This window comes from Diplodia seriata (genome assembly GCF_021436955.1).
Source record: "Diplodia seriata strain FDS-637 chromosome Unknown scaffold_8, whole genome shotgun sequence".
Taxonomy (NCBI): Eukaryota; Fungi; Ascomycota; class Dothideomycetes; order Botryosphaeriales; family Botryosphaeriaceae; genus Diplodia; species Diplodia seriata.
Genome location: NW_027117315.1, coordinates 248674 through 267649, shown reverse-complemented (window position 1 = coordinate 267649; position 18976 = coordinate 248674). Strand labels below are relative to the sequence as shown.

General features: G+C 57.1%; 7 protein-coding genes across 7 annotated transcripts; 3 read left to right on the top strand and 4 right to left on the bottom strand.

The window, feature by feature from the left end:
- Positions 1–309: 309 nt before the first annotated feature.
- Positions 310–4095, top strand: EFR3 (plasma membrane localization protein; the record flags this gene model as incomplete). Its single annotated transcript, XM_066779095.1, has 2 exons — positions 310–596; positions 630–4095. The coding sequence occupies 2 exons, from the start codon at positions 310–312 to the stop codon at positions 4093–4095; spliced, it is 3753 nt and encodes a 1250-aa protein (XP_066629899.1).
- A 4080-nt stretch (positions 4096–8175) lies between these two features.
- Positions 8176–10138, bottom strand: SLS55_007678 (uncharacterized protein; the record flags this gene model as incomplete). The annotated part of the gene is made up of 3 exons (XM_066779094.1): positions 8176–9823; positions 10052–10059; positions 10133–10138. 3 exons carry the CDS (start codon positions 10136–10138, stop codon positions 8176–8178), a joined length of 1662 nt encoding a protein of 553 aa, XP_066629898.1.
- An 843-nt stretch (positions 10139–10981) lies between these two features.
- SLS55_007677 (uncharacterized protein) lies at positions 10982–11641 on the bottom strand (the record flags this gene model as incomplete). The annotated part of the gene is made up of 1 exon (XM_066779093.1): positions 10982–11641. One exon carries the CDS (start codon positions 11639–11641, stop codon positions 10982–10984), a length of 660 nt encoding a protein of 219 aa, XP_066629897.1.
- Positions 11642–12126: 485 nt separating this feature from the next.
- On the top strand, positions 12127–12705 carry SLS55_007676 (uncharacterized protein; the record flags this gene model as incomplete). Its single annotated transcript, XM_066779092.1, has 3 exons — positions 12127–12129; positions 12157–12399; positions 12484–12705. The coding sequence occupies 3 exons, from the start codon at positions 12127–12129 to the stop codon at positions 12703–12705; spliced, it is 468 nt and encodes a 155-aa protein (XP_066629896.1).
- A 464-nt stretch (positions 12706–13169) lies between these two features.
- Positions 13170–14135, bottom strand: SLS55_007675 (uncharacterized protein; the record flags this gene model as incomplete). The annotated part of the gene is made up of 2 exons (XM_066779091.1): positions 13170–13513; positions 13931–14135. The coding sequence occupies 2 exons, from the start codon at positions 14133–14135 to the stop codon at positions 13170–13172; spliced, it is 549 nt and encodes a 182-aa protein (XP_066629895.1).
- Positions 14136–14853: 718 nt separating this feature from the next.
- Positions 14854–15529, top strand: RPC11 (RNA polymerase III C11 subunit; the record flags this gene model as incomplete). Its single annotated transcript, XM_066779090.1, has 3 exons — positions 14854–14863; positions 14991–15313; positions 15497–15529. 3 exons carry the CDS (start codon positions 14854–14856, stop codon positions 15527–15529), a joined length of 366 nt encoding a protein of 121 aa, XP_066629894.1.
- Positions 15530–17706: 2177 nt separating this feature from the next.
- On the bottom strand, positions 17707–18208 carry soh1 (Mediator of RNA polymerase II transcription subunit 31; the record flags this gene model as incomplete). Its single annotated transcript, XM_066779089.1, has 3 exons — positions 17707–17848; positions 17914–18047; positions 18107–18208. 3 exons carry the CDS (start codon positions 18206–18208, stop codon positions 17707–17709), a joined length of 378 nt encoding a protein of 125 aa, XP_066629893.1.
- Positions 18209–18976: the final 768 nt, after the last annotated feature.

Genomic DNA, 18976 nt, shown 5'->3' with positions numbered 1-18976 from the left:
ACACTCTCCCTTCTTCCCCAACGTCCACCCCCGAACCCAAGCCCGCGACTTGCGCCACACCAGCTGGGAGAGCTGCCGATTCCAGGCAACCGCGCCCACTCTCGTCAGCCTGCGCGCGCGCATTACCAGACGCAGCTGCGCCGCCCAGCCCCCGTTTGCGCCGCGCGTTCGGTCGAACCTGCGAGCTTTCTTTCGCCGAGGACCAAAAATTACTGAGGTTGGGGAGGAGCAAAAACCACACGTCATCAGCGCTTTTCCGCGCCCTGAAGAATCGCCGCCACAACAACAACAAAAACAACTCCGCCAACCATGAATTCCTTGCGGCAATCGTGTCGCCCAAAGCACCAGGTGCTGATTCTGAAGTGTTACCCGCGCTTGCAGAAGGGCTATCGCGAGGAGGAGGTCAAGCCCAACAGCTCCGAGCTGAGCTACCTGCTCTTCTACGCCAGCTCGCGGAGGACAAAGCTGGTCAAGGTCGGCGACTTTCTGGACAAGAGGACGGCCGGGGATGTTTGGAGGAGCAGAATTGCGTACGTCTTCTCCGATTCTTCCTGGCGCAGGGTTCCGCCCGTGGGCTGGTGGGAGGATTCCCTTGAGTGAACTGTCACTAACTGTCTACTCTTGCGCAGGAGCGTCCTTGTCACTCTTCAAATCCTACAGGCACTAATCGAGAAATGTCCGAAAGACATCCCGCTGTATGCGAACAGCGTCCTCAGCGTCTTGCGCACCGTCCTCCGCTCCAATGATGTCACCATGGTCGAGGCCTCCGTGCCCATGTTTGAGGCCTTTTGCGAACACCAGGATCCGGCGGCACTGGCTGCGGACAACGAATACCTTACCCAGTACGAGGAGATTGTGCAGCTGTACGCCCAGTTCGCAAACAAGGAGAACCAGCAACCCGCACAGGCTGGCGTACCCCTGAGCTGGCCCGTTGCCATTCGATTCCGGAAGGCTGGCCTGCGCGCGCTCAAGGCGGTAGCCAGCTCGGAAAGCTTGTCTGCCGGCAAGCAATTGGAAACCATAATCCCCGTCATCCTTGTCAACTTGTACGCGGAAAACGGCGCCTACCTGACCCGGCTGGAAGTTCGGGACAAGGAGAGGGAACATACTGATAAGGAGGCCGCATATGCTAGAAGGAAAAGCACATCGACCGTGCCCGGGGAGAGCGAGGGAGACGCCCTTGCCGCAGCGGGGACCACGGAGGACGCGGACAAGATTGCTGAAGAGGAGGCTGGAAGCGTTGCGCTTCAGGCGTTACGGAACATCTTCACGATTGTCAGCCGAGACCAGTTACGGCAGGCCACACTCGCGGTCCTGAAGTTCATCACGTCGAAAGTCAAGTCGACCGAACATTTCCCCAACGGCATCGTCGACGGTTCGTGGCCGGCAGAGCTGTGCGGTATGATGTGCAGCTGGGCGCCTGTGCAGGACCGCTACGTTATTCTTGTTACTGCTTCCAGTTCCCTGGTTCGGAGTAAGGCTGTCGAGGGTGATTTTGAGCGGCAGTACATCCTTGCCACGCTCGTCTCTTGGCTTCTTGGCGATGTGCGCATCAACTTCATTGGCCTGAGCGTGATGGATGTCCTGGTTGGCTTGATGGGTCGCATCCTTGAGCTCCTGCAAGTGGGCGGTCCTGCTTCCCTCCTGAACGGAGCCGACGCAAAGGCAAGCAAGGACAGCATTGAAGCCCCCCAGGAAAGCACCGCCGATGCCAGCGAACGGGCGACGACACCGACGGAAGCGCGGCAAAAGCTCGTGCAACAGCTGAAGAAGTGCGTGTCGAACCTGGCAACGCACATCTACTACACCGACCAGATTCCCGATATGCTCACCGCCGTTCTCTCCCGCTTGAAGCCGACCGGTGCTCCCAACAACTCCATCGTTTCCAACACCGCCGCCGCCATTGAGGACCCCAGCGGTACCGTCGAGTCGGTGGCCAGCTCAGCAAACCTGCACGAGAATCCGGGTGCGGACAACTTCTTCTCGTTTGAAACAGCGAGAGTGATTGCTCTAGAAGCCATCAAGGATATCCTGCACATTGCAAACGCGCACGGCAGAGATGTGGCCAGCGGAAAGGGCCACGTCGGCCGCAGCCGCGTCGGTGTTGATGCGTGGGAAGGCACGCAGTGGTTGCTCCGCGACCCGGGCTCGAAGGTGCGGAGAGCGTACGCCGACGCAGTGCTCGTGTGGTTGGAGTTGGAGCTCAAGAAGACGGATCTCCGAGCTGTGCCCGAGGCCTATTCCGGCAAGGCGGAGAAGAAGGAGAGGAAGGACGGCGACAGCTTGGTGCGGAGAGCCGTCAGCAATGCGACCAGCCCGGGCTCGCCGAGGGACAAGAGCCCGAGGAGGTTCCGGACGAGCTTCCTTCAGCTGTTCCACCTCGCCGTGTACGAGAATGCGCACCAGTACGCGCTTGGCAGCGGCTCCGAGGCTGACCAGGAGATTCTGCTTCTGCACCTCCTCTTGACTCGCCTGGTAGCCAAGCTTGGCGTCAACGCTCTTTGCACCGGTCTTCCGATGGTTTTCCGCCTGCAGGAGGACATCCCGATGATCGAGAGCGCGGCGGCAAAGGTTCGCATTGGTAGTCTGGTCCACGGCTACTTCTGGGCGCTTTCCACCAGCTTCAACTTTGCTGCCAGTCACGCCGGCATGGTGATTGGGAATGAGATCAACCGGCGAAAGGAGGCGGGCATGTGGTTGGAGGGAGTCTCCGTGCCGCCCGCCGAACTCAAGGATATTGAGTCCGTGGCAGGTTTGAAGGGCTTGTCGGCCGACACTGTTGACCACCAGGCGCTCAAGCCGTTCGACAACCGTCCGGAGCTCGTGGACCACATTGCGGAGGGATACACGGACAACGTTTACTCCCCGCCTCAAAGCGCTCCCGGTAGCCCTAACCGGTCATTCTCGGTTTCTCTCAGCATTCCAAACATCTCTGGTGGTGGGTTCATGGATGATCCCAGGGACTCTCAGCTGCCGAAGTCGAATGTCCTGCCGCAGAAGGTCAGAGACCAGATGTTGGAGTCCTGGAACAAGGAAGAGGTGCTTGCCGCCATGGCATCGAACAACGATGCCAGCTCTCAGTCGGGCAGCCTCAGCATCTCGCACCGGACCAAGCGAGCCCACACCCACTCTTCGGTCGCCACCGCTGGAGGTGACCCGAGAGCATCGAACGGCTACCTGGGCGTCAACATCCCCACCGGCCACGTCAGCCCCATGCCCTCCCCTTCGATGATGAACCACTACCACCGCTCCGCACTGTCCGGCCTGAACGACGGCAACCGCGGCGGGCCCAACTCGAGCTCATCAGCACGCTCGGCCATCCGGCTCGACGACCTCAAGCGGGTGCTGTCGGAGAAGGGCGAGAACCCGCTCCCCATGACGCGCCGCGGGCGCAGCGCCGACGAGGGCGACGACGACGAGGGCGGCGACAGCGACTCGATGGTCTCGGCCGACTTCAGCACCAGCGAGTACAGCTACAACCCGGCCCCGGGCTCGAGTTACTCCCACGGCACGACCGACGACAACGGCCAGCCGCGCCCGCCCCTCTCCACCATCCCCTCGTCCACCATGGGCTTCGCCGACGACGCCGACGCCGCCGACGCCGACCCCTACGCCCCGCCCGTCCCGCAGATCCCCGCCGCTTTCGCCGGCGAAGGCACGCCCGCCATGACGACGACCCCACCTCCCCCTGCTCCCTCCTCTACCACCGCCGACAACAACAACAACGAGACCGGCGGAGGCGGTGGCGTCCAGCGCCCCCGCACCGCCACCCAAGCCTCGTCCTCCTCCCGCAACGGCAGCCTCGCCGCCGGCACGGGCGTCACGGCGAACGGAAACACTCGGACTAGCGGTCGCAGCATCAAGAGCCGCGCCGGCGGCCAGAGCACCAAGAGCGGACGGGGGCGGTCGCGCAGCAGGAGCGTGGCGACGACGGGTGGTGGGGCGAACGGCAGGGCGAGGATGGACGTTGGGGGGTTGTTGGCGGGGATCGGGGTGGATGGGGATGATGATGATGATACTGGAGCTTCTGCTGCTGATGGGCCGAGAGGAGGACGCGTGGGGGGGTTGTTGGGGGTGGGGGTTGCGCCGTATTGATCGATGTTTTTTTTTTTTTCGTTTCTTTTTTATGCTCCTTCCGTGTACTGGACTGGACTGGACTGGACTGGACTGGATCGGATGGGATGGGGATGGGAGTAGTGAGTGGGGGGTTGATGGGATACCACCGTTTTTTCTTGTTTTATAGTTTTTTTCTTTCTCGCCGCTGACGCTGACGCTGACGCTGCCGTTGCCGTTGCCGTTGCCGTTGCTGCCGGTAGGTGCACGTGGCTTTCGTTTCGCCGCGCTTTGTGTTCGTCGGGTTTTGTCGAACTTGAGGTTTTGAAACTTTTTTAACTTCTTCTCTTCTTCTTGTTATTGTTATTGTTGTTGTTGTTGCTGCTGTTGTTGCTGCAGTTGCAGTTGCAGTTGCAGTTGCAGTTGCCGAGTTTATATCTGTTCCTATGAAACTTTTCGTCCTTGTTGGGATTGATTACTTACTACCGTCCATTTTTCTTTTTCTCTCTCTTGTTGTTTTACCGCGTTGAAGGAGGAGAGAGAGAGTGTGTGTGTGTGTGTGAGAATGAGAGAGGGCATAATCGCGACGCGGGAGAGAAGTCTTGTTGGTCTCTTTTCTTCATATAGTGTTTCTCTCTTCTTTACCATCATCATCTTTTTTTGGATGGGATTGGCCCGGCCCGGCTCGCGCTGCTGGCTGGGGCTGAGGGACTTAAGCTGACCTAATAACGGTTTGTTTCTTTTCCTTGTCCGTTTGGTTGTCGTTGTGTTTTGCTCTCTCTCTCTCGACTCGTTGTGTTGGAGGTGTTACTTGTCCTTCTACTACTTTTTTCTCTGTTGCCTTTTTTTTTTTTTTTTTGGCTCGTTATGTCATGTCTTGTCTTATCCTCGACTCTCTCTCTCTCTCTCTCTCTCTCTCTCTCTCTCTCCTTGGTATAAGCACGGAGCACGTGAATGGTACGCCAATAAGGGATTCCTCTTTTCCTTCCTCAGTCTCGATATCTCCTTTCATCGTGGCACGGCATGGCTGGCTAGCTGGCCAAAAAAAAGTAGATGGCTATATATACCACATCGCCCGTACGTGATAAGTGTCGTTTGTACCGCGTTACTAGCGTCTGTCTTTACGTTTCTTTTTTTCTCTCTACTCCCTTTTCTTGTTTGCTTATCTTTTCTTCTTGTCTTCTTCTTCTTCTTTCTTTGTTTCTTGGCGTAAATATCCTCTCCACTTCCTTTTTACTTGTCTTAGTTTTACTTTTTCTTTTTGAGATTTATAGGTGGATAGACGGATGGGTGGACGGATGGATGGGATAATGGTTGGGCGCTACTACTACTACCACTACCACCGGCCATCAACTGGCTGGTTGGGGCCTGCGGGGAAGCAGGATATGGACATCTCCTCGTTAAGAGGATTGAATCATTGATGGACAGGTAAGGGGCGGGGTATAAGGTGTGTATATAGCAATAGGACTTATATACATACATCTACATATGTGTTGCGATGGCTAAAAGAATGCTGGCGGGAGAGGCCAGTCCCGTGCGTGATCTTGTGCTTTACTGATGCATGTGACGTTTTCAGATGTGGCGGTGGTGCCGAGGAGGGAGGGCGGGAGGATGGTGATGTAGGTTATCTCCTCGTGCGGTTTTTTTGCGTACGTCGAAGTGACTGGTGCTTTTCTTCTTCTGTTTGCCGGTGATGATGGACATGGCTGCTTTGGGGACGATCACATGCGCTGTTTGCGGATCGTTCGCATGACGCGTGCCATATCGGGTTGTGCTGCTCACGCGGACGTCGAAAGTCATGGTTGGATCCCGTGGCCGAGCTCCGGTCGTGGCTCGTAAAAGCGCAACCTGTCTCCGGTTCCTCGCTTTTTGTTTTCCAATCACGCTTCAACGGGCTCCTTGACCTAGACTCATGGAGGGAAACCGCTACGACTTCGCCTTGTTGTCTGTTGCTTCACGTCTCGAAGATCAAAGTACTCTCGGTGTGGCGTCCGCTCAACGTTATTATGGCCAGAGACCGAATTGGTGGGACAATCCAGTGAATGCAAATGATGATGCTCTGCATCAAGACAAGTCAAATCCAGAACAGCATCATCTGTACCGTCGGTTGTTGATCAGTATTATTGGCATCGATGACGGATTCCCTCCACTCGCACGTCTTCTTCACACGCTTGGGGAGAAGACCGAAGAAAGGGAACGAACCAGTAGTATGGTTATGTAACACGGAAATGATGATTCCTGTAGCGAGAGGCTTTGTCGTCGTGGGGTTCAGAGACGGGCGCGGCTGTTTTATAGTTGCTCATTTTCAAAAGGCCGCGGCTCACTTGGTCACACGGAAGGAAAAAGACTATGAGGATGATGCTCGTGAGCTGACATCATTTTGCGTCATGTGTAGCAAGTGGGAGACAGGTGCCCGGCGACGCGGTTTTGCGGCCATCGGTTCAAGGTGAGGAATCTTGGAGTGACGACGACTTCAAAAAGTCCGCCTTCCCTCATGGCTCTATAACTGCAATATCCAGACAGATTTATCGAAAGCAAGAGTGTCAGGTGGCCCATACACTACCGGTCTGCGACTCAACATCCAAGAAAGTGGACTCCCGCCGTGCCTCCCCGCCACAGCGAGTTCGAAAAAAAAAAAAAAAAAAGACACCAAAGAACAAAAAGGCAAAAACTTGAAGCCGCCGCCGCAGGGAATTGAACCCAGGACTGGACCGCACCGCACCGCCGCGCTACATGGGCAAGACCCCGCAGGATTCCCTAAGCCGGTCGAGGTGCATGGTGCATGGACTTGCTCCGAAGAAAGGCGACACGAAGGGGCCATCGCCTTTTTGGGGGTCTATCCGTACGCTTTACCCTACAAGCGCTGCCTAGGAGTCGTGGTCGAAACCATGTGAGCCACGTAGCCGTCATTAGCTGGATGATGGGGGAGGGAGTGGCGGGTTGGTTATATATAGGTACCCTGACCCATATACCCGGACCCACTTTTATTTATTTCACTCACCCAACTCACCCAACTCACCCACTCACTCGCTCACCCACCCACGGTGCTGCGCAACCAACTTGTCACTACCAAGAAACGTAAACACAAGATACCTGACTTTGCGGTGGCGTTGTGGTTCCCTTTCGCGACCGGCGTGGGCGAGCCTTCGTCAGTGTTGTAGCGTTCTGGTATTTACATCAACCTCAGCAATGAGAAGGTGTGATGAAGGTTATCATATGAAAAAACCGCCCTCCACCATTCATGCATAATACTGCTGCGATCCACATGTACTCGCTGAACGCTGGTTTATTGCGGTGCGTCAACCTCGCCTTATTTCAGGCGCTCCAAAGGGCGGACGAGGGAGTCGATTCTGCGAATCGGACATTGCGCTTCAATCCTACAGCGTCTTCCAGAGCAGTGTAACAGTAGCTGTTGAGCGGTAGAAGATACATCGCAGCGAGGCGGCCTTTTATGTCTCTGAACTACTCACCACTGCAGGTGACTAATTTTACATCGCACGTGGATGCGTTTCCAGAACGGAATAATTGTATTTCGTGTCATGCGCTGCGAATGCAATATGACACGTCGCTGTCACCGGCTCACATGGAGATGCCTTGTAGTAAGTGGTGGCTTAAAAAGTCGCCTCTCCCTCGCGATTCTGCACTGCAATATGCTGAAAAAGCTGTCTTGGAATCGACAGACAGAGGATTCTGAGAAGGTCGACTATTCTCAACCACTTCCTCTATACTCGGTTGTGCTTCCTTTAGATGCCGTCATTAGAGAAAGCCATTGGAGTCGGAATGGTGAAGTTGACAGCCATCAGCATCCGCAAAATATGATGAGGGCTTTTAAGAAAACATCGTGCAGTCCATGGTTCGCAAGCAGTACTGCTGTCAGCACTTGCCCTCATTGATGATTGCCTCGACTTTGGCGCTGTCCACCATCAAGGGCCAGCATGGCCGTGTTCCGGAAATTCTAGCAAAGGGCATCTTGGTATTAGGAAGTAGAAATTAATAATTCCGATGGCGATGAGGGGAAAGAATTCCAGACTAGTATAACCCATTATAGCACGGTGCTGATGTCTACAGATATGTGCGCGTGCCCGGCATAGTAGACCCCAAACAGTTCAAGCAATAGTCCCTTCAGAGACCATCATTCACGGAGAAATTGCTGTTCTGGAAATTTGAGTGGTCCGTTTGACCAGCCGCCATGAATTCCCCATCTTTTCCAAGGGAGTAAGAACTGACCTTCCCAGCCTTCATGTCATCCGCATTCCGAGGGACGACATGGATCATGTATTCGTCTATGCCGGATTGCATCATTTGGATTCCCGCCTTGCAAAGCTTCTCGAACAAATCCTTGGAATTCCACGTCTTGTAACTGACCGTGAACTGCACACTGCGGAGATCCCGAAGCCAGCCATCGGATCGGCCTTTGTAGATGTCGGTCGTCACATGACAGACAAGCGTAACCATGTCGGAATAAAGGCTGGTGAGGTCGACGCAGAGGGTCTGTAGCGATTGCGGAAAGAAGTCCTGGCACAGTGACCTTCCATGGGCAACGAGAACCAATGCGCTGTCGGATCGTAATGGTCTTCTATCGTATCCGAGTGGTGATGATTTTAGCACTAGGTCCAGGCCCAGGTCCAGGTCCAGGTCGAGGTCATAGAGCAGAATGATCCCGCTGATACTTAGATGGCGCAGCCGGCGAAAATCTCTAAACGACCCAATGGGCAAAATGTATCGCGCGTGAATGCTCAACAGCGGTGTATCCAGGACAAGCGTTTCCAGGTGGTCCCTGTGGGCCAGTAGAACATCGTACATGTCGTCGGTGGTCATCCCGCCATTGTTCCAACTTTGATCGTGAAGTCGATACACCAAATGTTTGATCTCCTTGCAAGATCCAACCAGAAGCTTCCAATACAGCGGAGTCATGATCTCAGCCCGGATGATAAGGGTCTCGATACTCCAAGGCCGATTCATATACTCGTATCTGATGCGAGAACCCAAAAATTTGTCACAGAGCTCAAGCGTGCGCAGAGGGGGGAGCAAAAAAACCCACTCCTTGTCCTCCCCTAGATGGTCATACCCGGCATAATTTGCAGCATCTCCCAGAACGACATGTCGAAGGTTGGCGAAGACGCCTTGGAGATTATGCGCCTCTCTCATCCACGTGGTCATGAAGTGATGAAAGCCCGCAAGCTCGGCGCCTGCCGTTTCCAGATCCAGGGTCTCGAGGTTGGGCGTTTGCGTGAGGAGAAGGAAGGTTATTGCATCGCGGCCTTCGCACTCTAGGCGATCGAGCCAATCTCTGCGAGAACTGATCTGCCCGTCGTCTCCAAAGTCGATTTGTCTGGCGCGTGCAATGATCTCGGCCTTTGCTCCTTTGGCCCATCTAACCCTGAGTGGATAAGGAGATGAGCACCCCTCGTAGGCGCCAAGGTTTTGGAATACCACTGTGCGGACGCAGGCAGCCAAGTCCGGATTCCTCAGAATTGTCAAGACGAATTGATGCAGAGCGGCAGGGCGACGGGGTCCTGTATCTATATAGAATGAATAGAGCAAGGGCGTGGCAATGCGGTGAAATTTCCTTGAAACCGAAGAGAAAGGGTGTAGGAATCGTGGTTCCGGGTTCGCCGTGTACAATTCAAACAACTTTGTAGGTGGGATATTGTTGAGGTAATGGGCAATCTGTTCGATCAACTCCTCCGGAAGGTCGTTGAGGCTCACTGCGGGAGGTTGCTGGCGCTTTGGTTCGGGGGTTGGACGCCGATGCTCGCTCTTGGGTGACCTGTCCATGGCGTCTGGCTGATACGTGTGAGGATGTTGATGGAAAAAGTGATGTTGGTACTCCTGTTGGAGGAGTGGCATGAAGAGCGAAGGGCGGGCACGCCCGGGGGCGCCTTATGTACCCTGCTCTTGGATGACTAGGCTATCTACTGCTACCACGGCTCATATTCTCAACAATACGCAGAAGGCTTGACGCGTTGGAGTTCCCTCGACGGTACGTGTGGGTCACGTGTTACGCTAAGCCTCCTATAAATAACTTGAGCGAAAACTGGCTCACGGCGAGGATGAAGTCTCCGAGGTTGAGCATTACCATCATTTCGGCCTAACACTTCGAAATTTTGCAGTACCAGGCGCATGGATTCCGTGGGGTGAAAGTCAATCTGGTAACGGGCAGCGGATTTCCGTTGAAAGAACTATAGTCCCTATCACAATTTCGACTCGCGGTCTGGTTCCGAAAGGGGGGTATCAATAAGAAAGCCCTACACAAAGCCAAGATCCCAATCTTCACACTTCCTATCTTGAGCCCCCGACTCGCTCGCCAAGAAAAACCTCATAATGAAAGGGTCCTTTACATCCTTTCATCAGAGGGCGCTCTAGACTGTTTCTCCTCCATTTGCTCCCCATTCCGGCGATCCGCACTATCCTTGGGAAGTGGCGTAAATGGCGGTGGCGGTGGCGGTGGAGGTTCCATTCTCATGTTGGCGGGAGCAGTTGGCGGGACTATTCCCACGGTCGCAGGTTGCGCTGCCGACATCCCCCTGTTACCGTGAGAAAACCCATTATACGAAGATGTTCTCCCCATCCTCATGCTGGCCGGTGCGATTGGTGGACCTTGTTTCATGAGAGCGGGTGTCGTTGCCGAGATTCCGTGACCGGCCAGAGGTTTGCTGGAGTACGACGACGGTCTTGCTGTTCTCATGCTTGCAGGGGCGGTTGGCGGCCCTTTTCTGGGGACATTCGGTGGTGTCTTTGAAGCGAGAGCATTGCTCAAAGCCGGTCTTTCTACCGGACGGGTGAATTTTTGTGTGGGTACCGCGTCGGACATGCCAGCATCGCCCATGGGCTCGGTCGACGGAGGCTTTCGTCGAGGAGCCTGGAGGCATAAGACAAAAAAAGGTGATTAGCCAGGAGCAAAGACGGAAAAACAGGACGGGCAAGCTCAATGCACCTCGTCGACAGGTGCAGCGAGCTTCGTCCTCTTCGCCCTGCGTTCTTCCTTCTTCGCCTTGGCCTTTTCGATGATGCTGCGCTGGGCCTTGAGCTCGACCTCGCGCTGGTCGTTGAGCGCCTTGAGCTCCTTTTCAATCTTTTCCCGTTCTCCGATCGCCTCCTGGCGGGCCCGCGCGCGCCTGCGCATTTCGTCCAGCTCTTCCTGAATGGCCTCGGTTTTGACGCGCTCCAGGTCGTCCTTCGTCTTGATGTTGTTGCGTTCGATCCACTCGCGCACCCAGGCCTTGTCTTCCTCGGTCGGGTCCGGATTCCCGCCTTCGTACGCGCCGGTCGGGTGGGTAAGCTTGATTCCGGGAATAGTGGACTTGTATTGCCGGCGCGGGTCGTCCAATGGCAGGGGCAATTCCTCGTGCGGAACCGTGTCGCGGCCAAGCAAGAACGCCGGCAGCGGGCCGTGGGACTCGATGCCATCGCTGGTGGGCGGGGGATCCAAGATGGCGCGCATCACGCTGTCTTCGAATTCGCGGTTGTACGGTACCTCGGCAGCTGGGCGCGTCGACATGGAATTTACGGGTGGAGCGTCGTCCATCGGAGTGTCCTCGTTCGCGGAGCGGCTGGGTGAACCGGGGGTAATTGGTATTTCGGGCATGATGGAGAGATAAGTGATTGGGTGAATGGACAGGCCGGAAGGAATGCGCGCTGATATATTGAAGCTAAGCCTGGGGACGTGATGTCGAAATAACAAACTGACGTGCCATGAGGCGGGGGTATAAAAAGCGACGATGGGACTGTGCTACCACGGGGAATGGCACGGCGCGACTCCAATGGCGGCTTCCCGGGGAAATTGGCAAAGGCAGGCGGCGTGGAGCAGGCGGCGGCTGGCGTGCATTGCGTGAGAGGCAGGCGCGACGGCAGACGCGCGAACGAACGAAGCAGGCACGAGGCACGCGAGCCCAGCCGAAGTTTAGCCACCCCGCGACATTTATCTAGGGCTGCGCATGGCGATCGCCGCTCCTCCTCCGTCACCTTCACCTCTTCTTCCGACAACGATTGCGCACGCAACAGCCTGCACTGCTCCCAGTCGTAACCAAACTCTCCAAACCTTTACCATTTCCACATCCGACAACAGGCATTATGGTAAGTACCGCAGCCGCACCTCACTAGAAGATCTCGCTGACGCGCGACGCGCAGGCCGATAAGCTCCGCACCCAGCAGCAGCTCGAGCAGCTCCAGGCCCGCTACGTCGGTACCGGCCACGCCGACACGAGCCCCTTCGAGTTCAAGACGAACTACATGCGCGACTACCGCGCTTCGGTCGTCGGCCACCCCGAGTTGCTCCAGCACACGGCCATCGGCATGGGTGTCTCCCGCGAGAGGGTCCGTCTTGCTCAGATCGAGGCCATGATCGTGGCCGCCGGCCATGCGCCCCCGGTACAAGAATAATCCTTGTCCCGCGATCGTTTTATGAAGTAAGGATAACTGCACTTACAGAGCGCGCAAAAGACCAAGACCGAGCTGTACGACGACGCTGAGGAGGTCAACAAGATGACCGCCAAGTGGGCCCAGGACATGGGTCAGAAGGACAAGTTCACGAAGATGAACTTCTTCAGCCAGAACCGCGATGACAAGAAGGACCCCCAGGAGGAGGGTTCTGGTGCTGCTTCCAAGGACGGCGCCCACACGGAGGGTCAGGATGACAAGAAGCAGAAGTAGGACTCGCGTTGCGCAGTGAGTATTTCTTCTCTGTGTCATTGTCGAACAATCCGCTAATACCAACTAGGTCTTACTCCCAATATCCTACTTCTCTGGTACCTCTAGGCCCATCGGCGTTCGCGGACATGGAGTTTCCTATAGTTGAAGGTTCTAAAAAGGCGTGAAGGACACGGATTTCTAACCCATATCGGGTTCATAGGAGGGACACTGAACATATCCCTTGAGATAACCATCCCATCATACATGGGTCAGTGAAAAATTCAATGGGTTTTTACTGAGACTCGCTTGCTATGTGCCCTTGCTCTGTGACCTATGAACACCTGAACCCAAAGCCCTAAAGACGCCTGCGCGTGCAAGCTGAGAGCTATCTATCAACTCTACCGCAACGCCCGTATCGTAATCCAAAATCGGATCTAAGCCTCCCTCTCGTCATTTATCAGACCCGCGCCTTTCATGCCTTCTTTTCAATCGCTGTCGCTCCCGCTACCAGTGGGACCGTCATCGTCATCCTCCTCGACGACGTCGCCGCCGGCCGTCATGGCGAACTCGGCGCGCTGCAGCATCTTGCGCAGCTCGGCGTTGCGGGGGTCGACGAGGTCGAAGGGGCGCAGCTTGGCCTTGTTGCGTATCCGCGGGTCGCAGCCGGCGTCGACGAGGATGTCGACGACATGCGCGCCGTTCTCCCACTCGTCCCGGGCGAGCGCGTTGACGTAGCGCACCGCCTTGTGCAGCGGCGTGTCCTTCTCCATCCGGTCCGGCTCGTCGATCTCGAGGCCTTCCTGGTCGAGGAGGATGTCTAGAACGTCGTCTGAAGAAGATTGTTTGTTAGCAAGGGGTTGGGTTCTCACACGTTCATACCGGCGAATGGGAAGCGGAAGCCACATATATGGAAATTGGGGGAGGATGGGCGTGGCGGATGTGAGACATGGGACGGACTGGGATGGTTGCCCTTTTTTGCCTTTGCGGAGTGGGTACGCAGAAAGGGGGGAGGGAGGGAGGGAGGGAGGGAGCGAGTGGTGGATATGTTCGCTTTTTGTTCGCGGACCATTCCCTCCTCCTCCTCCTCATCCTCCTCCTCCTCCTCTTCCAAAGCGAGATCCTTCTTCATGCGGGGTGTTCGGGGCAAGGGTTTGTGTGGAAGGAAGGAAGGAAGGAAGGAAGGAAGGGAAGCAATGTAGTACACCGCCCGCGGGTTTCCTTTTTTTTTTCTTTCTCTCGTACGTACAGGCTCCGTTGGTGGCGGCCAGGTGCAGCACGCCGTTGCCGACGCCGTCGCGCGCGTCGTTCAGCGTCTTGGCTACGTGCTCGGCAGCCTTCTCGCCGCCGGCCTCGGACAGCTCCGCCAGCACCTCCTCCAGCAGCGACGTGTTGTTGCGCCGGCAGGCCTCCATCAGGAGCTCGCGCGGGGAAGCACCGTGGTCGTCGGACATGATTTTTATCGCCCGGCCGTGCCCGTTTGTTTTGTGTTTCTTTCCTAGCGTGGTCCTGGAATGGGGAGGATTTTGGTTTCGGGAGGAGAGTAGTTGGGGGGGACGGGAGGACAAGGGAGGTGACGATGGCACGCCTGAAGGGGAGGAGGACGGTCGTTCGCGATGTGTGTGTGGCTCGTTTCGTGGGGGAGGACGGACGCGCGGTTGTGCTGGTTCGGTCGGCGGCTGGCGGGGTCTCAGGAGGGGTGACGGATGGGGAAGGGCAGGGTGAGATTCTGCCTGTCCGTGTAGCCCGGACCGTGAGATGGGGGATTTGGAAGAGTGCTTCGACAGTGTGTATGCGGCGGCCGTCCAGACGGAGCAGTGACAAGAGCTGAGCAACCCAAGGTGAATCAGGGAGCCCTTCCTGACGCGGAGGGTCTGGCTGGCTGCGCTTGGCGCGGCGGCGACTGACGGCTCGCTGCCGGGCGTTCCCAATCGCCGTGGCGCGCTTGACTGGACCCTCTCCAAGCCAGCCCACTTGCTGCAGGCAAAGGTTCCCCAAGGGACTTTTCCGCCGCCCGCTTTGCTGCAACCCCCGCTATGATCGACGCCCGAGGCTTGACGTTTTCTTGAGGCTTCTACATTTTCTGGCCGTACCACCGACGACCTTTTCGCGCGCCGCGCCTCCATCTCCCAACGCTTTTGACTCAGACAACGAAGCCTATCGCGTTTCACGATGCTGCTCTGTACGTTTTCTTTCCCACCTCGGCACTGCGCTTTCGAGGCCATTCAGCCCGCTCCAGTCATCAGCTCCGAAGCACGAAAAAAAAAAAAAAAATTCCCGGCTAACCACCACATTTTTTTCCCACACAGTCTGCCCCGCCTGCTCCAACACGCTCACCGTCTCACGCGTCCCGGACAACGTGCCCGAGAACTCGGCGGACGCGGCGCTGCGCGGCAAGAACCGCTTCGAGTGCCGCAGCTGCCCGTACCAATACGTGCTGGACCGGCGCTACTACGAGCGCAAGGCGATGAAGCGCAAGGAGGTCGAGGACGTGCTGGGCGGCAAGGACGCGTGGGAGAACGTCGACCAGACCGAGGTCCAGTGCCCCAACGCCCAGTGCGGCGGCGACCGCGCCTACTTCTACCAGATCCAGATCCGCAGCGCCGACGAGCCCATGACGTCGTTTTTCAAGGTGCGTCTCTCTCGTCCCCGTCCCGTCCCCGTCCAATTTCTTTTTTTGCTGCTTGGGGAGTGTTTCGTGGACGATGATCGGGGAGAGAGCATGATGGGTGGATTGTTTCGTTTTGGGGAGGGGGTGGGGGTTGTTTTTCCGGATTGTGGGAATGGATGGCTGACTCTGGGGTCTTGTTCACAGTGCACCAAGTGCGCGAAGCAGTGGAGAGAGTAAGGATATGGCGGGGGGATACGAGGTGCTCGGCCAAAGAAGTGTTGATGGAGTTCTGTGGGGGCATTGGTTTCTTTCTGCATGGCGACGGCGAAACGGGCATTGGACGGTCTTTCGAAGATTCCCACGTCCTGATACAAGGCACGGCGTTGGACGACACGACTTTTTTTTGTGGGGGAGCAATTGATGCGCAGTTTCGGGGCCAAAGAGGGAACGCCAATCTGAATTTAATGCATCAACCTGAGCTTGACTGCCGTGATGATCGCTTCATGCGTACGACTCTCGTTCGAAGATCACTCCGCGCTAGGAGTCCGAGGTCGGTTCGCAGTAAGGTAATCGCGCCGCGGTGTCAAAAACGATCGTCCGGGTAGTGACGCTTGGCTCTTCTACCACGCACCCGGTTCCAGATCGATGATTCCATCAGCTTTCCGTCGTCAGAGGGGCACGCCTCACGCTCAGCTCTGGACGATCGACCGCGTATTGTGAGACGCCATGGCTTTCTCGTATTGCGCCAAGTGGAGCTGGTACCGGCGACGTCGTCAAAGGGGAGAGAGGTGATAAGAACCAAAAGGATCTCGTCATCGGATTCTCGTTACCAAAGTGCCTTCTCGGCAGCCATCGCAAGTTGGTGGCTGCACGGCTAGATCTTGCAAAGGCTGAGATGAGCGCTGGTGCTAGCTCTGTGGAGCCGCGAGGCTTGCAGCTTGGTATCAGCAGTAGCCGCCATGTTCATGCCGAACCCATGTAGAATCGTGCACGAAGTCCGCGCGCGGAGGATGCGGTAGAGCCGTACCTCAACAGCCCAGACAAGTCGGTCCGCGAGAAGAATTGATGATGCCTCCACTTCTCGGACAATGCAGAACGAAAGGGGAGGGCCCCATCGTAAGATTATCGGCGTCGCTATAGCGACCTGGTACATGACCGTGCACGTCACCGGCAGGGCTCTCCCATATACAATTCAGGGGAACTCGAAAACGTGTCGAGACCCATGGGTTGTGGAGGGCACTTTCGCCAACCGTGATTCAGCGGCGCCACGAAGTAGCGCTGCGCCACCTGAGTCCACGACTCATGGGCTGACTGCGTGCCGTGCCGTATGTTCCTGTGCTCCTATTTCTCTCCATAGGTCACATGAGTGGCTTTTTCCTGTACGTACTCTGCTTCGGTACTACCGGATCCTTCGGTAAACTCCATTGGGGGATGGTAGCGTGCGAATGGCAATTTGGTTCATGCTTGCGCCTTCTTCCGGTCTTGCTCCAGAGTGTCGTGGCGCTTTGTTATTGCCTGGAACACAGCTTAATTTTGGCCAGGTCGAAGAACGGTACAGATATTAATAGCAAGTTTAAGAATCCTTGGCCCTTGATCTCAGCCGCGCATAGGCTAATAGATGAAGCGTGCGCTGGAGCGAGCAGAGCAACGGACACAATTGACACAAGTCCGCCACAGTTACTCTGTCACCGGTCGACGCGCGTCCAGAACACCCTGATGCAAGCAAGGAGAGGAATTGAATGTCTCTCGGAGGCTGTAGTTAGCGACAAGGCTGGCCAGGGGTGTCAAGCACTGCAACCGATTGATCGTGATGTTGATTTAGGCTCATGAGTTCAGAACGATGCATGGGCGGCATGGCTATTCGACTGCGCCGCACTACCACTAGCCAACTCGCCATGTTCCGATGTACCGAGCAGGGCAGGAATGCAGGCACGCGAGAAAGACGGTGAACGGTGATCCGCGCAACGTGTGAGTTCGACAAGTGGCACGACGCGTTAACAAACGGGCGTTAAGATTGCAAACGGCCGATTGGGGAAGGAATTTGATAAAAAAATATATCCCGTCGTTTGTGTAGCCGCGAAGAATGCTCGCCTCGGGGGATCTATCTGCAACTTGGCGCCGCGCAGGCGGAAAGGATGCGCGTTTGTTTTTTGGCTTCCGTTCAAGCTTCCTCACTTTGGATTTTCTCCGCGACTGAGCTGCCGGGGTCGTGCAGATCATGGTAAAGCCCAAACTCGGGGAAAGTGTCCCTGGCAACACGAGATGCAATGCTGCTTTCCCACAACACCTTCCGCATGCGGCGTCAATGCCTGGTGAACAGCTGCAGCTGCGGTGACAGCGTGCACGCTTCTTGCCGTCCATTCCACGGGCCTAGGGCGGGGCTAATCACGGGACTCAATCTGAGATTGCAAATCTCATGGCCGGCCGTGACGATCCCCGGCGCTGGCTCGGACGCCTTCCTCAATCATCCGGCCCACGGTGTCCGGCATGATGATTTCCTTGCGGAATTGCTCTTGCTGGAGCAGCTGCAGCGCGCGCAGCGTCGGGCCGGGGTGACTGTAGCGCGGCGGGTCAGCTCCACAGCGCCAGCGGCGGAAGAGGGCGGCAGTGGCATGACGTACGTGAGGTACTTTGCGTACTGGGGCTGAGCAAAATACTGCAGGTAGTCGAGATACGCGACAAAGTCCGGGTTGTCCAGGTACTTCTGCACGGCCAGGTGGTTCAGGTACCACGGGTTGGCCAGGCACTGGACGAACTGCGACGGGTCAGCCTGGAAGCTTTGCGCGTCCCCGTCGCGCGCATTTGTAATCTCACCTCCAGCTCCAGCTCGAAGCGGGTGAAGCCCCCGTAGAGCGGCTCTGCGGCGGCTGCAGCAGGGGCAGGGGCGGCGCCCTCGGGTGCCTGGGCCAGGGCCATGTGCGCGTCGGGTCGGCGCTGGCTCGCGGATGCGGACGCGGTTGTGCAGCGGGAGGCGTGCGTGGTGAGGCGGCGGGCACGCGTGCCTCTGGCTTCCGGCGGGCACGAGAGGTAAACTAAGCGGCGCGCTGAACAGCGCTGATGTGGCGGCGGGCAAGCGGGCTGGCGGGCAAGCTGGCTAGCTCGGCGTGGCCAGGAGAGGCGGGGAGGGTCGTCGAATTTCCGGCGGCTGCGATGGCGCTTCGCGCTTTCCCCGCAAGTTGGCAGCGGCAGGCGGTTCAATCGGCGAGATCGGGCGCGCGCCCTGATGCTCGCTCGTGCTGCCCCGTGATAGGCGGCCGCGGCGCAGGGTGCTGGCAGGGCTGCTGACTACTGCTGCACGCGCTGCTCATGGGCATTTATCGCGTCAGCCAGCGACGGCTACGGGCTACGGGCTGCGTCGAGGCGGCTGCGGTCGCGGGCGGGCGGCGTGGCTGGGCGTCGCGGCGTCTCCCAGGGCCTGCGCCGGGCCTGCGCGCGCGCACCAGGAACCGGCCTCGGCCGTTCTGGTGCTGGGAGCGGACGAGTGGCCTGGGCGGCGCATTTCGATCGCCAGGGTCACCGGGGTTGCAGCTGACTCGCTAACAATTTAGTCACCTCTGGCAGCACGCCCTCAGCATCTGGTCGGGGAGAAACTTGGCGTTGGTCTCGCTGCGTCGCTGCTGCCAGAGCGTGCCTAAAAGAGAGGACAGCGCGCTGCGACTCCGCGAACCCCTCTTGCACGTCCTA